We start from the raw sequence: 17,393 nt of genomic DNA on the forward strand, positions 1-17,393 counted from the left end.
GATTAAAATGTGAAAAAAAAGGAACTTTCCTATCACACATATTTATACCTATGATAAACCTATAAATCTGCACTGACTACAAGCAGAGTTGGGCAGTGACACCAAATTTGGCAACCTGGTAACTATGGCCTCAGCACTTATGGCATTTTTTGAGGGAAAAACAAATAATAAGATATGATCTCTCCCCTCAGAGAACTGTGGTCTAGTATGAGAACTGCCATGAGGAAGTCTACATTTAAGATCATGAAGACTCTAAATGTGCCCTAGTATATTTCAGAAATAAATCTAATTATATTTCTTTCGCATACAGTTAAGAAGCCACTATATACACACATATATATTTATATATAATGTAATGACATAGAAGATTTTCACTCAAAACGATGTCAGTAAAACAGAATATAAAATTATGTATACATTAAGAAACTAACTATATACTTCCAAACTATTAGACGTGCTTTTGAGACTGAGACTTTGGGATGTTTTTTAATCTTTTACTCTAGTGTTTTTCTTTTTTTTTGAATAAGCAAATAAAACATAATGAAGATACATTTACACTCTCACAAGCCTTACTTGCTATAAATTGTTACCAACAGCTAGTTTTAGAAATAGCATAGCAGTTGAAAATAAATATAAATACAAAATAAGTGCAAGACAGCTGTTGTATAAATGAGAAATAAAAATTAATCCTTACATAAATTCTAAACTAACTACAGGTAAAGACATAACTTGGTGGTTGCTAATAATGCACCCTAATAAATTTAGAAAGAAATAATCCATCGTTATTTTTACTTCATCATTACCATTTGAAGTTATATTTATTAATATATTTAATACATATAACTCATGTGCTCAGTCATATCTGACTCTTTGTGACCCCATGAACTGTAGCTCACCAGACTCCTCTGTGCATGGAATTTTCCAAGCAAGAATACTGGAGTGGGTTGCTATTTCCTCCTTTAGCGGATCTTCCCAACTCAGAGATCAAACTTGCATCTCTTGCGTCTCCTGCATTGGCAGGGTGCACTACCTGGGAAGCCCTTATTTAACACATATCTGAATGTAATTTTATACAAGAATGCAAAGTAATACCTAATAATCTTTTACTAAATATTTGCAAAAATATTCTCAAATTTGGCAACCTGGGACATCTGAGAATTGCATGTCTGGAGGAACAAGGAGCAAAGGGGAACTCAACTGATCCTGTGGTAGAAAACGTGCATACAAGTGATTTACCTAGGCAAAGTTTTACTTTTTGATGAAGGGTCCTTTGCTAACCAGCTTTCATAAAGAGATTTACTCTCAAAACCATCATCAGGACTGGAGATCTGAAAAGATAAGTCAAATATTAAGAAAAGAGGCAGAACAATTAAATTTTTGCCAATATTAAACCACATGTTATTTCATATCAACTTCTACCTTTATTTACATGAACATTTGTGTATTATACTCTTTATAGAAAAATACGCTTTTGGAAATGGCAGGGAAAAAATATCCCAGCCCAACTTCCTATTCATTTATAATTTGTACTTGTTAATAATCTGGCCATGCACTTAGGAGACTGTCCAAGACAATCTACAATGAGGTCTTAGAACAGCAGACAGACATTAAACAGCTGAGCTTAAAACTGTCAACGAGTCCTGGTTTTGCAGGGCAGGTGGGGTGAAAAGGAGCAGTTAATTTCAGAAAGTCTATGTTTAAACAATGTTGGAATTCAATGGGTTAATTCAATAAGCTACATGACCTCAGGTTTCTACCAGGTGGGGTGAAAAGGAGCAGTTAATTTCAGAAAGTCTATGTTTAAACAACGTTGGAATTCAATGGGTTAATTCAATAAGCTACATGACCTCAGGTTTCTACCAGGTGGGGTGAAAAGGAGCAGTTAATTTCAGAAAGTCTATGTTTAAACAATGTTGGAATTCAATGGGTTAATTCAATAAGCTACATGACCTCAGGTTTCTAGCTGGGGACTGTAAGAACTTATGGAGGGATACACACATAAACGTTTTTTATTATCCTCACTAAACATACACTTACAAATGTGTACTCTCCGTTCCTTTCTCCACTCTAAGCATCACCAATTTAGAAAGGAAGAGCTATTTACTATTCCTCAGAAAAAACTAAGACAGATCTACTACATACCTCTTTTGTCAGTTTATACACCAATTGATGAAGAAGGGGTGTACAGTCAACTCTGAGAGTGTAATTGCCTGAAAAATACACAAGACACAGAGTATTTTAATACTTCCAAATGAAACTCCAATCTATATTTAATTCTAACTTTATTTTCCAAATGCAAACAAGATAACTATAAACTTCAAATTTAACGCATCATTCCCAGAGAATTAAAATTAGGGTGGAGAAGGAAACGGCCACCCACTCCAGTGTTCTTGCCTGGAGAATTTCACGGCGAGGAGACTCATGGGCTACAGTCCTAGGGTTGCAAAGAGTCGGAAATGACTGAACGACTAACCCTTTCACACTCAGGAAGGAATTTCCAGCTCCAAGTCACCCTTGGGGAACTGCTGCGTTTTGCAGTGCTTTGTGTGAAAATAAAGACTATTATTTAAGACAACAACAAAAATAGGATGGAAATAATTCGTCAGAGGCCAGAGAGGCTGCAGGACACACTCAGGATACTGGAGTTTGCTAAGGCGGCAGCTCCCACAGTAACAGTCAGAGTCGTTCTTCACTAGGGCAGCATCACTTAGGGGGACTTTGGCAAAGGAAGGGGTAAGGCGCATTATGCATTCTCTTCATTTATAGTTCCCCAGCCAGGGATCAAACCCAGGCCCACAGCAGTGTAAGCATGGCATCTGATCCACTGGACCACCTGGGAATTCCGTCATTCATTAACACAAGAGTATACAGCAGACGTCAGACCAGAGCGTGTCAGCAGCTGGGAAGTGTGCCCTGACACCTACCTAGAAATAATAACAAAAGCCTAGAGATACAAATGTCACATATTAGGGTCAAAAGGAAGTGTGCAGATTTTGTTCCCTTCAAATCTGCTCCATTACATTCAGGAAGTATTTCTGTATAAAATATTCTGTTACATATTTCTTCTGAAATATTTTAGTCCAATCCTTTTACTATCTCCACATGAAGAATGTAATGACATACTAGAGATTTTCTTTACTTTTCTTTGGCGCCTCAGGTAATTCAATGTTATTCAATACAAAGTTTAACCACCCTCTAAAATATCTCATATCTTCATAACACATAGAGTTTTTAATAAAAATATTCTTAAAAAAAAAAAAACATTTTAAAGCCAAGTAACAATGTTGTGATAGTTTCAGGTGGACAGCAAAGATTGTCAACCATACATATACATGTATCCATTCTCCACCTCCCATCAAGCCTGCTGAATATTAGTAATTCAAAATAGGCAAACAGTAAATATAAAGAAATTAGGATTAATAGTTTAGTTATGAATCACATTGATTCATTGAATTATAATGATTTTCTCTCTAGTAAAATGGAAAATGAAGGTATTGAGGTATCTCATAGGAAGAGAATAAACTTGGTTTACAAACAGAATGTACAGACTTAAATGATAGTATACTATTTAATAACAATCAAAAATAAAATTTACCTTCTATAGATGAATCTGAGTTGATATAAGCAATGCTTCGCTCCTGGAGTGTTTTTACATTCTCCTACAGTTGAAGCAAAGTTGTTACTTAACTCACAGTATTTTGTGGGAATATAAACAAAATAGATTAATTGAGTATAAGAGTAGTCTACAAATACCTTTATAAAACACATGAATTTGACAATAATTTCTAAGAAAATGTTGTTAACTGGTTGGTTGACAACACTAATACATTTAAAACAAGAAAAACATTATGATGCTTTAGTTACTGTTTATAGCAATAGCAGTGAGCCCTGAGGCAAAAGCATTTTCAGAGTACAGTTCCTTGATGCCCTGTGAGTGAATAAAAAAAAGGCAATGCCAAAGAATGCTCAAACTACTGCACAACTGCACTCATCTCACATGCTAGTAATGCTTAAAATTCTCCAAGCCAGGCTTCAACTATACGCGAACCGTGAACTTCCAGATGTTCAAGCTGGTTTTAGAAAAGGCAGAGGAACCAGAGATCAGATTGCCAACATATGCTGGATCATCAAAAAAGCAAGGGAGATCCAGAAAAACATCTAGTTCTGCTTTATTGACTATGCCAAAGCCTTTGACTGTGTGGATCACAATAAACTGTGGAAAATTCTGAAAGAGATGGGAATACCAGACCACCTGACCTGCCTCTTGAGAAACCTGTATGCAGGTCAGGAAGAAACAGTTAGAACTGGACATGGAACAACAGACTGGTTCCAAATAGGAAAAGGAGTACGTCAAGGCTGTATATTATTATGCTGCTTATTTAACTTATATGCAGAGTACATCATGAGAAATGCTGGGCTGGAAGAGGCACAAGCTGGAATCAAGATTGCCAGGGGAAATATCAATAACCTCAGATATGCAGATGACACCATCCTTATGGCAGAAAGTGAAGAACTAAAGAGCCTCTTGATGAAAGTGAAAGAGGAGAGTGAAAAAGTTGGCTTAAAGCTCAACATTCAGAAAACTAAGATCATGGCATTTGGTTCCATCACTTCATGGCAAATAGATGGGGAAACAGTGGAAACAGTGGCTGACTTTATTTTTCTGGGCTCCAAAATCACTGCAGATGGCGACGGCAGCCATGAAATTAAAAGACGCTTACTTCTTGGAAGGAAAGTTATGACCAACTTAGACAGCATATTAAAAAGCAGAGACATTACTTTGCCAACAAAGGTCCATCTAGTCAAAGCTATGGTTTTTCCAGTGGTTATGTATGGATGTGAGAGTTGGACTATAAAGAAAGCTGAGTGCTGAAGAATTGATGCTTTTGAACTGTGGTGTTGGAGAAGACTCTGGAGAGTCCCTTGGACTGCAAGGAGATCCAACCAGTCAATCCTAAAGGAAATCAGTCCTGAATATTCATTGGAAGGGCTGATGCTGAAGTTGAAGCTCCAATACTTTGGCCAAATGATGTGAAGAACTGACTCACTGGAAAAGACCCTGATGCTGGGAAAGGTTGAGGGCAGGAGGAGAAGGGGACGACAGAGGATGAGACGGTTGGATGGCATCACTGACTCGATGGACATGAGTTTGAGTAAGCTCTGTGAGTTGGTGATGGACAGGGAGGCCTGGCGTGCTGCAGTCCATGGGGTCACAAAGAGTCAGACATGACTGAGCGACTGAACTGAACTGAATCTCTAGGAATCATTACATACATAGAAGTGTGAGATCCATTGAAAGTGGATATACCCATGTAAATTTATCATTTAAAGTGAGTAGTTGAAAATTTCCATTTATCTAAAACTTTTTTTAAGGTATGATGAAGAAAAAGAACAAAAAAAGCAGAGAATAGAGAAAAAACTAGAGGGAGAGAGGATGGACAACAGGACTAACAAGATATTCTTTCTCTCTCTTTCACACACTCACCCTGTAAGATAAAGCAGAGAAAGACTAGTGTCACACACATACGAGAGTATGCTGAGAGATCTCTCTACTTCTCTCTCTAGCTTGCTACCATATAAGAACACGTCACAATAAAAACATTTAAAGCTGTGAGTGGTTATTACACAAATGAGGATTCTTGTCTCTGTAGCTGCCCACATAGGTCAGGTGACAGCTGACTCTGCTATAGATAAATAGAGTCAGAGTCCCCATTATAACAGACTCACAGAAATAAAGAAGATTCCTAAACTATATTTAAGAAGGTAAGGATGCTGTTGAATGTGATCAAGAATCTGGCAGAAAACTAGAAACAGTACTGAAACTGTCTTTTAACAAACATGTATTTAAATTAATGCAAGGCATATTATATATATATTTATACATGCATGTATTCCTAAGAAATTATACATCTAAAGTTAAGCCTATTCCAAAATACATATTCACAATACCAGCGTAATAATAAAACTTCACAATATAAATGGAACTGCAAGTAACTGTGTGTGTGTGATTTTACTTCCGTATTTATTTAATTCATATTATTTTAAAGTAAAGTAAGAGGAAAGGAGTCAGAAGGAAACAACAGATGGCAAGAAATACATGACATGCTTTAAAGCAGTTCTATAAAATCTGGACTCATAAAATAGAGGATGGGTGAGGGAAACTGTTTTCGGCACACTTGCCTTCTGAGCTTACCTTGCACATTTAAGAACTTAGAGATACTGGAGAAGGAGGCTAAGGGAAGAGGATGACAGAGGGGAGCCTAGAAGAGACACTTAAAGCATCAAGAGTCAATGACAGAGTTAATCATAGCTGACGCAAAAAATAAGTCAATTTACAAAATTATCATCTTATACTCCACAATCAGGCATTTTCATGAATGGTAAAATAAACCCATGTTTACAATTATGTATCAAATCTATAAATGTGAAATTATAATAGAGTATAGTCACAATAGAACACCTTATGTTTTCTTAGATAGAAGAAATCCAAAGAAACTTCAAAAACTTGAAAATCAACTCCAAGGATCTATATCAGATTTTAGATAAGTTAATTCATTTGTCAGAAACAGCCTGCTAGTTTTAACTGCTTTCTGAACATATAGATTTTTCACAAAACAAATACAAAGTAAAATATTTTGACAATAATAAATTTGTTCACAGTCCAGTAATTAAGAGGATATTCTGTTTTGCCAATCTGCTATGAAAGTAAGAACAGACTCTAATTCCTAAATTCTCTCGAGCATTTATCAAAATTAAAACCATATTAGGTAATGGAACCTATTTGTGACTATCCTGCTGCTGCTGCTAAGTCGCTTCAGTCGTGTCTGACTCTGTGTGACCCCACAGACATCAGCCCACCAGGCTCCCCCGTCCTTGGGATTCTCCAGGCAAGAATACTGGAGTGGGTTGCCATTTCCTTCTCCGATGCATGCATGCATGCTAAGTTGCTTCAGTCGTGAGATATAAATATTTGTTGCCTGTTGACCAAGAAAACAAGAACTTTTCTGTCTCATTTACCTCAGCCCATTCTGTAGAACCCAGAAGTCCAAATTCTTCTGCATCCCAGCTGGCAAAAATGATTGTTCTTCTCGGTCTCCAGCCTGTAATCATTGTTAACACACATAACTAGGTTTATCTGCCTAAAAGCAAAGGAAATTTCAGTTGGTTACTTTTTGATACCACCTACCACAGAAACACTACTTACCACTACTTAGCAGTTTCCCAAAACTCTGGGCAACTTCTTGCAAAGTAGCAGCCCCACTGGTTGGGTCAATGCCTCCAAATACCCAGGAGTCCCGATGACCTCCCAGAATAACATACCTGTCTGGGAAAAAATGTGTTCAAAAGAACTTCAACTTTGAATACATTTATAAAGAGTACAATTTATGTTTTTAAATTAAACTTCCTCTAATAAATGTACCACCACAGTACAAGATGTTACATGTGGGGTTTGAGGGGAACAGGAGTTATATGTGAACTCTCTGTACCTAGTACTCAATTTTATTCTGAACCTAAAACTGCACTAAAAATAAAGCATATTAAAAATGTTATGTTTTAATCCGAGGGAAAAAAAAAACTTCCTCCTGAGTTTCCCCATAGAAATGAACACCATAAGGTAGAGTCTTCTTTTAGGATTATACTTTTTTTCTTCCAAAGTTAGTCATTTCACATCAGCCTGAAAAAATTAGCTGTGGACTAAAACCTTCTTGCAATCTTGTAAAGCCAAACATCTACAATAATCCATCAACTTACCAGGTTCCACAGATCCTCTGATAGTTCCGATTACATTGTAAATCCTTGTGATTTTATTGATATTATAAACATGCATTCTAACCTTCCTAGAATTTCAAAGGGGACAAATTACTTCACATGGAGCATTATGTCTAACAGCTTTCTTCCACTGTTTTATTATAAGAAATCTCAAAAGTACAGAAAATTGTATAACAGGGCAATAACTTCCCAAATACCCACCACATAAACTCAAATAATTGTAATATTGTTGAGCCATTTGCAAGTATGTTGCAGATATCATCACATCTTACTCCTGTGTACTGAAGCATCCACATTAAATTCAAATTTTAAAAACCAAACATCAATATTTTATATTTTTCCTCCCTCATAGCTCTATTGTCAATATTTAAAGTTCAAAATATTCCATTATTCTATTCTATTATTATTCAAAATATTCTAATATTAGCTTGTGCGTTAATTCTAAAATTTTTAAACACATGCTACACAATTACAAAAATAAGGGAGAGAGCCTATTTATTATCTATTAAAGGTCAAAGAAGACTAATTTTTTTAATATATATTTATTAATTTGGCTGCACCAGATCTTAGTGGTGGCATGTGAGATCTGATCAGGGGCTGGACCCGGGCCCCCTGCATTGTGAGCTCAGAGTCTTAGCCACTGACCACCAGGGCAGTCTCCAGAGAAGCTTATTTTTAATTTGTTTTATAGTAATATCAATTCCTGATATTCAGTTAACATTTTCCAAGATTATCAAAATGGTCCATCAGGATACTGTTAAAGACCTGACTGAGTGCTGCCTACAAGGAACATGATAAACTCTGTTGTTAAATGGCAGTGTGAGAAATACCTGCTAAAATGTACAAGACAGCTATATGATGAAACTCTTCCAGGCCATCACTGTTGATTCTGATCTGGGCCTGCCTTTTAAATATTCATTCATCAATTGTAATTGACCAAGTCAGAATTCACAGGAAAGTATAATCAAGATCAAAAAATCATTAAAAAATGCCATTCACATTTTATAAAGCCAAACTGACATGGGAAAATGTTGAGCCTCTTTATCAGAGGGGAACAAAAATTTTTAATCTATGGTAGGCTCATAGGAAGTGCATAGGGAACCCCAGAACTTTCTACTTTTTAGTTCATTTTTGAATGCAAGAACTAACAAGTCAAATCCCGTATATTGTAAAGTGTAGATTCTGGTGTTTCTTCCCCTAAAAGTACATTGTGATTTTGAATGTGTATATAATTCATGAATAGTATTCAACTAAAAAGTGCCTTTAGGGGAAAACTAATCAATGGATGTTGTTCTGCATTTTAAGACATTTGGTAAAAGATTTTATTTTTGCTTCTGAATGATAAAAATTAATAGCAAAAAGCAAAAGTATTCTTTAGCATGTTTTAAATATATAAGCCTAAGATATATTAGTAAGAAACCCAACTTCACTGACATATGTAATTAAATGAAGAAAATAAAAGAATGCTGTAACAATGAGGAATGAGAGAAGACAAGCTATTTTAATCTAAACGGAAAATAAACTAGCTATCTGCTCAGATTCTCAAAGAAGCTCATCTACATCGTTACTCTGTATATTTTCCTAGTTTTTAGTATCACGGACTCCAGAAGTACCTGAATTACCTAGAGAGGCACTGCTATGGTTTCCAGAGGGCCAGCGAGAACGCTGTGGGCTCTGCAAAAGAAGTTCCTGAAATTCTGGACAACTTGGGAGATTGACTTTGGGGCATCTCCTACTTCACCATCGACATAAATGACTTCCAGAGGAATTTGATCTTCAATCTGGGACTCTACGCTGAGGGAGTTTGGCTGGCCAGGAATCTGAGTGGCAGTGACATGAGCCAGGGGTGCAGCCAAACACCCTGTGTATGTGTCTGAAGGAAGCCCTGGGCTGTATCTGGCCCTTCCAAAACCTAAGCCTCTAATCTGGGACCGCCATAAGACCTGCCCTGGGGGCAATTTGACTCAGATGGGCCTTTTCCTTCCCTGCCTTGTAACAGGGAAGAACATGTCCTATTTTATTACAAGTTAATCACTGAAGGGATGTTGCCTATAAGATTAAATGATACGTAATGGCCCATAATGTCCTGCTATCACTTCAAACTCATTACGTTCCAAATAAACTGAACTCAAGAATAGACTCCAGAGGGCAGGGGTTTTTGCCTGTTCTGTACACTGCTGAATCCCCAGTGCCCAGGTGGTGCCAGGGTACAGTAAATGCTCAAGAAATAATTGTGAAAGGAATGAATATCCTCCTATATAGGGAAATACAGGAGAAATCTGAGAACAAACTCAGCTCACATATCAGAGTTACTTCTGCCTATCAAAGTCTTTGTTTGATAGGACTATTTTAAAACTCTACAGAAACAGAATTTAACTTGTGGAAATCTGATAATACAAATAATTCATGTCCACTGAAATGCACAATTTCTCTCATAAACTGTCCTTTCCTAATATGGAAGAAATCAGTTTTTAAGCTATTAAGCATACTCCAGCATTCCTAAGGAGCTCATTTTTGGTATCATCTTTGAATTCTCCTTTGAACCAGCTTTTAACTCCTTTTGGGTTCCCTTATTGCATCAAATAAAATTTTTACACAAATTCATTTTATATTTGTATGAGAATTATGCTTTTACTTAAAAAAAATCATCCTTTATCATTTCTGGAAGTCCCACTGAGATGTACAATGGATTCTTCTTGGAGAGTCAAGAATGTGCAGCTTAAACACAGACATATCTCCCTTGACTCTCAGATGTAAATTCCAAGCAGCAATAAAATTTTAACTTGGCTGAATCTCTGTATCTCCAACTTATTTTTTTCTACTGCTTCTGTGTTCTGTTTATGTTTCTAGTTTGCTTACAGCAGATAAGTTACACCCCATTTGTGGTGGCAATGGTAAAGAATTTGGTTTCAGGTCTTATCATTTGGTAATCTTAAATTGATCAATTGATCTTACATTATTATTAAGATCTCTTAGATGAGAAATGACACAGAGTCTTGTTTTTAGCAATTATTTTTAAAAAAATTGTGTATTTGCCCATTTTGAGTTCAAATCAAATAGGGTTTTTTGCTCATGGCTGAAAGCTTTTTGATATCTTCACCAGGGAGATGTTCTGTTTCTGAGCTTATTCTTGAACTGTGACCATAGCTATGTGTTTGTTGGTTTATCTGTGTTTGTATGTTTCTGTTTATAAATCAGAAAGGCTTATTATATCTTTCATTGTATACATCCAGAGCATATTAATAATTAGATAATAAAGTCTCTTATATTAAAAGATGCCCATTCTAATTGAGAGACAGAGATAAATAAGCACATACATAAAAATATTTCTAAAATTTCTATAAAATAAAACTGAACTCCTAATACTTTAAAGGGCTTCCCATGTGGTGCTAGTTGTAAAGAATCTGTCTGCCAATGTAGCAGGTACAAGAGACCCAGGTTCAAAACCTGCGTTGGGAAGATCCCCTGGAGAAGGAAATGGTAGCTCATTCCAGTATTCTTGCCTGGAAAAATCCCAAGCACAGAGGAGCCTGGTGGGGTACAGTCTACGGGGTTGCAAAGAGTTGGACATGGCTGAACACTTATCTGCAGCAATAATTTAAAAGTTCTGAAATAAAACTCTTAACAGAAATTAAAAGACATTCTCAGAATACAATTTCATATTGTTAAGTAAATTTCTAGTGAACAAGACTGACTTAATAATTTTGTCTTAATACAGCTATATTTTCTCTGATTCATCAGTTTTTAAGTTTCCCTTCCTCTCTACCTTTTAAGCAAATCAAAGTACTTAAAGTTCTGATCATGCCATGATGTTCTACACCTCTGAACAAGCTGTTCTTTGCTACTGGCATTTCCTGCCTAATTTGATCCACTGGAAAATTCATTCTTTCTATAAAATTAAGCTCAATGAAACATATTCTGCGATCACGCCTCCTCAAAAGTGCTACAACGGTTGATAACAGTAATAACTAAAAAAAGTGTATAGAGCCTTATAACAGTCACGTGCATACCCATTTTAACTTATTTAACCCCCACACACAGGAAGTGATCAGTAAGAGGCTGGAACCCTTCTCTCTTTTACTCCTTCCCTTAAGTTAAGCTAGTGCTTCATATGGAGCATTTTGACAACTATCTGAAGAGCTATTTAGAAACATCAGGTAAAGAGGGAAGTGAAGGGACTCCCCTGGTGGTGGAGTGGCTGAGACTCCATCTGCCAGTGCAGGGAGCCCCAGCTCAGCCCCTGGTCAGGGACGGTACCACCTGCTGCAGCCAAGACCTGGCACAGCCAAACAAATACTTTAGGAAAAAAAAAGAGGAGAGTTAAAATGTTAAATCTGTAACTCAAATGTAGCAATTTTTGAGATGTAAAAAACAAATGTTGTGATAGCCCTGTTGAAAGAAGAATTTAATACATCATTCCATAAGCAGTTCTGCTTAGTCACCCAGTCGTGTCCAACTCTTTGCAGGCCTCTTGGACTGGAGGCTGCCAGCCTCCTGTGTCCATGGGGTTTTCCAGACAAGAATACTGGAGTGGGTTGCCATTTCCTTCTCCAGCGGATCTTCCCAACCCAGGGATTGAAACCAGGTCTCCTGCATTGCGATCTGAGCCACCAGGAAAGGTCTAAGTACTCCTAAATGATAATTATTCACCATGAAAAGTGAGAAAAATAAGATAAGCAAAACAAAACTGGCAGAACACTTATCTTGACATTTTTCCATTAAATATGTAAACTTTTTCTAGGATACTAAAGTAACGTAAAATTACCTGAAAGAATCATGTCCTAGAAAGCCAGGCCCAATGTTGTAACTCACGTTAAGACGTCCCTTCCAGCTCTCATCTGGTGAAGCCATTCCTCCCAAATAGCTGTTAAGAGAAAACGAAAATGACAGAAAAAAAGGCTGAGCACCACAATGTCTAAAAGAAATCACAAAGTAAGTTGACGAGGTTTTATTCAGACATTTAACAAATATATATTAAGGATTTACTAAGTGCTGGGAACTGTAAAATTCCCTTCCCTTGCAGAGCTTACATCCTATTGAGAGAACCATAACTGAGATACATGAGTAAAATGTTTATATGCTAGTGGTTAAGAGCTAAGGAGCAAAATTCTGTGGCGGTCCAGAGGTTAGGAGTCGGCCTTTTGCTGCCTGGGCCTGGTAGAGGAACTAAGATCCCATGTGCTTCACAGCACAGCATCTCACCAAAAAAAAGAGCTAAGGAGAAAACCACCAAAATAGTGAGGGGAAATGGGAAACACCAGTGCATCAGCCTTTCTGCTTCTTACTTTAATTATTTACATAGGGAAGCATTAGTTTCAAGAAATCCTAAACATATGAAATTAAGGAGAAGAAGAAATTAATTTCTAGAAACGCTGCTGGTTACACAGTAGCCACTCAAAAAGCAATTATTGAATTGCATTTGTACATACATTAAACAAAAAATAGACATCAGGAAATCTGAAAAGGAACCAACAAGTTATACAATGCAATAATGGCAAACACTGACGGAATGTTTTTCATATGATATTTATAGAATGATTTCATCTAGTCATAATAACTCTATCAGGCAGAAACTAGTTCCGTCTTCATTTCAGAGAAGGGACCTGAATCAGAGAAAGATTGAATAACTGCTGTAAGTTTACACATCTAGTGAGCTGTGGGCATCACCACATTTTTGAAATGCAGGTCAAATACAAATACCTAAGATAACCTCATTGCTTGAAAAATCTCAAGTCAATATTTTTATCTTTGGACACAGTTTTTCCTTTTGAGACTTTCACTTGTAGCAAATGAAGGAATGTTTTCTTATTATTTCCTAGTTATTAAACTGCTCTTTCCTTATGGAAAAAAAGAGATATGTGTTCTATATTTCCTACTTCAAGGGTAAATTCTGATATAAGACTTCACTTTTAACATAGGTTTTAGAAGAGAAAATAGATGTTTAGTGTAATATATCTTATTCTCAAATGCAACTAGAAAACTATACCGTAATAGTATTTCTGCATCATTATATCCAATGGGATGTACAGGGATTCGGGGAATTCCCACTCCATCTTCAACATCAAGTCTGAAGGCATACTCTGCAGAAACCAATTGCATAAGAGGAGAACAGTTGAGGAATCTGAGCAAAGGGTATAAAGGAATTCTTGCTATTACTAATGCAGATTTGCTATATGTTTGATATTATATCCAAAATTTAAAGTTCCCCCAAAGTGACTGTTTTATCCAATATGGGGTCTATTTAATTTGACAGTAAAAAATTAAATCATTTATATTTTAATGTAAAATCAATTACAGGGATTACAGATTCTCATATTTGCTTTGACATTTCTCTTGAATTTTCCAAGAATATTTTATTTCCTTATATATCCTGAATCCTTTTCAGAGAAGCTTCAGTTAACTAAATGCCTGGAAAATGTGTCCCAGATTCTGAAACTAGAAAGAACTGTAAAAAAAGAACTGAAGGGAATGCAAAATGCTGGGCTGGATAAAGCACAACCTGGAATCAAGATTGCCAGGAGAAATATCAATAACCTCAGATATGCAGATGATACCACCTTTATGGCAGAAATGAAGAGGAACTAAAGAGCCTCTTGATGAAAGTGAAAGAGGAGAGTGAAAAAGTTGGCTTAAAGCTCAACATTCAGAAAACGAAGATCATGGCATTTGGTCCCATCACTTCATGGCAAACAGATAGGGAAACAGTGGAAACAGTGACAAACTTTATTTTTGGGGGCTCCAAAATCACTGCAGATGGTGACTGCAGCTATGAAATTAAAAGATGCTTGCTCCTTGGAAGAAAAACTATGACCAACCTAGACAGCATATTAAAAAGCAGAGACATTACTTTGTCAACAAAGGTCCATCTAGTCAAAGCTATGGTTTTTCTGGTAGTCATGTATGGATGTGAGAATTGGATTATAAAGAAAGCTGAGCACTGAAGAATTGATGCTTTTGAACTGTGGTGTTGGAGAAGACTCTTGAGAGTCCCTTGGAGCAACCAGTCCATCCTAAAGGAAATCAGTCCTGAATATTCATTGGAAGGACTGATGCTGAAGCTGGATCTCCAATACTTTTACCATTTAATGCGAAGAACTGACTCACTGACAAAGACCCTAATGCTGGGAAAGACTGAAGGCAGAAGGAGAAAGGGACGACAGAGGATGAGATGGTTGGATGGCATCACCGACTTGATGGATATGAGTTTGAGTAAACTCCAGGATTGATGATGAACAGGGAAACCTGGTGTGCTACAGTCCATGGGGCCACAAAGAGTAAGGCATGACTGAGTGACTGAACTAAGTGGTGTTGGGAATAAGTGAAAATTTCTTACTCAAATAATAACAATATACTCCTTAAAGGAAGATGAAAAGTATTGTCAGGCTTAAATTCTAATTGGGACTTGTGGTTTCACCCAAAACAGAGTTTTCTAGAGCATTAAAACAACTATCTTATAAAAAAGAGAGGTTTCAAACAAGTTACATCAGATTCCACTTTAAGAAACTGAAAAAATAAGAGCAAATGAAGCAAAAATCAGCAGGAGAAAGGATATATCCTACTAAAGACCAGAACAGAAATGTTAGAAATAGAAAACAGACAAATGATAGAAATTATCAATGAAATCCAAAGCTGGTTCCCTGAGTGGATTAACAAAATTGATAAATCCCTTGCAAGACAAATCAAGAAAGAGAGATATAAACCATCAATATCAGAAATAAAGAAGAGAATAGCACTCTAGTACCTGTAGAAAAGAAAGAGAGAGAAGAAAGGAAGAACATTACAAACAACTATGTGCCCACAAATTTAACAACTTAGATGAAATGGACAAAATTTTAAACTAGCAAATCTCACTCAAGATTAAATACATAACCTAAACAGCCATATATCTACTGAAGAAATTTAATTTGCAATTAAAAACATTTCTACCAACAAAATACCAGGCCCATATCAATTCACTGAAGGATTCTACATCATGCCATGTCACACTCAGTCACTCAGTCACATCTGACTCTTTGTGATCTCATGGACTATAGCCCACCAGGCTTCTCTCTCCATGGGATTCTCCAGGCAAGAATACTGGAGTGGGTTGCCATCTCCTCCTCCAGGGGATCTTCCTGACCCAGGAATCAAACCTGCATCTCTGGTGTCTCCTGCATTGGCAGGTGGATTCTTTACCACTGAGCCACATTTACAGAAAAAAGTCAAACCCATTCTACACAAACACTTGCAAAAAATGAAGAAGACGAAGTAATTTTTAATTCATTCCATGAAGTCAATGTTACTGCTACTACAATGAGACAGAGATACTGCAAGAAAGTAAATTGATAGGACAATATCCGCTATCATTAAAGACAGATTCTTAGCAAAATTTTTAGCACAAATCCAGTAATACACCAATATTGCATAGAAGAACACTACAATGAGGACTCCCTGATGGTCGAGTGATTAAGAATCCACCTGCCAGTGCAGCAGCATGGGTTCGGTCCCTGGTCCAGGAAGGTCACACAAGCACCTACACCCCTGTGCACAGCTACTGAGCCTGGACGCCGCGACTGCTAAAGCTCGTGTACCTAGAGTCTGCGCTCCGCGACGAGACGCCAATGCAATGTGAAGCTTGTGCGCTGCAACTTGAGAGTAGCCCCCGCTCGCTGCAACTAGAGAAAGCCTGCACACAGCCATGCAGACTCAGCACAGTCATAAATAAAAGAAAAAAAAGAATGCTCCATTAGAGCATTGTTTCGGTTTAACACTCAAAAATCAATCTGGGGAATTTCCTGGTAGCCTAGTGATTAGCCTAGGATTCTGTCTTTACAACCATTGCCTGCCTTCAATACCTTATTCGAGAACATCCAATAAGCTGCATGGGGTGCACCCCCCCCAACTCCAATCAATATGTATAATTGAAAAAATGCATAGATAAGAACAATTTAAGATCATTTCATTAGGTACAGTAAAAGAATCTGACAAAATTCCGTACACATTGCTAGTCAAATGAGATAAATATGCTAAGATAAAAATTTATAGCACTTTAAGATAGAAGTGAACTTCCTCAATCTGATAAAAAAAGAATCTATAAAATCTGAAGAAAAAAAAAGAAAAACAAAAACAAACCTATAGCTAAGATCCTACTTAACAGAGAAAGACAGGGACAGTCTTTGGGGCAGAAACATGGCAAGGATATCTGCTCTAACAACGTTTTACAGCAATGTCCTAGAAGTACCAGATACTACAATAAGAAAAGAAAAAGAAAAGGCGTCCAGAATAGAAACAAAGAAATAAAACTCTCTTTATGTGCATATGACATGATCACCTATGCAAAAGCTGATGGAATCCACAAAAACCTAGCAGAACTAATTACTGATGAGTTTATAGAATACAAGATCAATACACAAGACCAGTATGTTTCCTCTAGAAACAACATTTCCAGTTACTAACAATGGCCAACTGGAAACCGAAATTTAAAATGTAATTTAAAAAAGAATAACACTATGAAATTATTATGGATAAATGTGAAAAAAAGATACACATGGTCTGTACAGTGAAACAACAAACGCACTGAGAGAAAGTTACGGATACCTGAGAAAATCGAGAGCTGTTCCATGTTTATGGGTCAGAATATCCCA

At 36.8% G+C, this 17,393-nt stretch overlaps 1 protein-coding gene across 3 annotated transcripts in view; it reads right to left on the reverse strand.

The window, feature by feature from the left end:
- Positions 1–17,393, reverse strand: part of NAALAD2 (N-acetylated alpha-linked acidic dipeptidase 2) — a 48,478-nt gene that overhangs the window by 13,842 nt on the left and 17,243 nt on the right. For 2 of the 3 annotated variants that reach the window (XM_070457141.1, XM_070457140.1), the window contains exons 7-14: positions 13,757–13,850; positions 12,536–12,634; positions 7,753–7,838; positions 7,205–7,324; positions 7,018–7,100; positions 3,596–3,659; positions 2,143–2,210; positions 1,237–1,328 (exon numbers count right to left, since the gene is read on the reverse strand). In XM_070457141.1, coding sequence (XP_070313242.1) covers positions 1,237–1,328; positions 2,143–2,210; positions 3,596–3,659; positions 7,018–7,100; positions 7,205–7,324; positions 7,753–7,838; positions 12,536–12,634; positions 13,757–13,850 — 706 coding nt within the window. Of the gene's footprint in view, positions 1–1,236; positions 1,329–2,142; positions 2,211–3,595; positions 3,660–7,017; positions 7,101–7,204; positions 7,325–7,752; positions 7,839–12,535; positions 12,635–13,756; positions 13,851–16,340; positions 17,125–17,393 lie in introns of those variants that run through there. The other variant, XM_070457142.1, reaches the window with a different exon arrangement.

The sequence above is a fragment of the Odocoileus virginianus genome, chromosome 28, assembly GCF_023699985.2.
Source record: "Odocoileus virginianus isolate 20LAN1187 ecotype Illinois chromosome 28, Ovbor_1.2, whole genome shotgun sequence".
In the NCBI taxonomy this organism is placed as follows: Eukaryota; Metazoa; Chordata; class Mammalia; order Artiodactyla; family Cervidae; genus Odocoileus; species Odocoileus virginianus.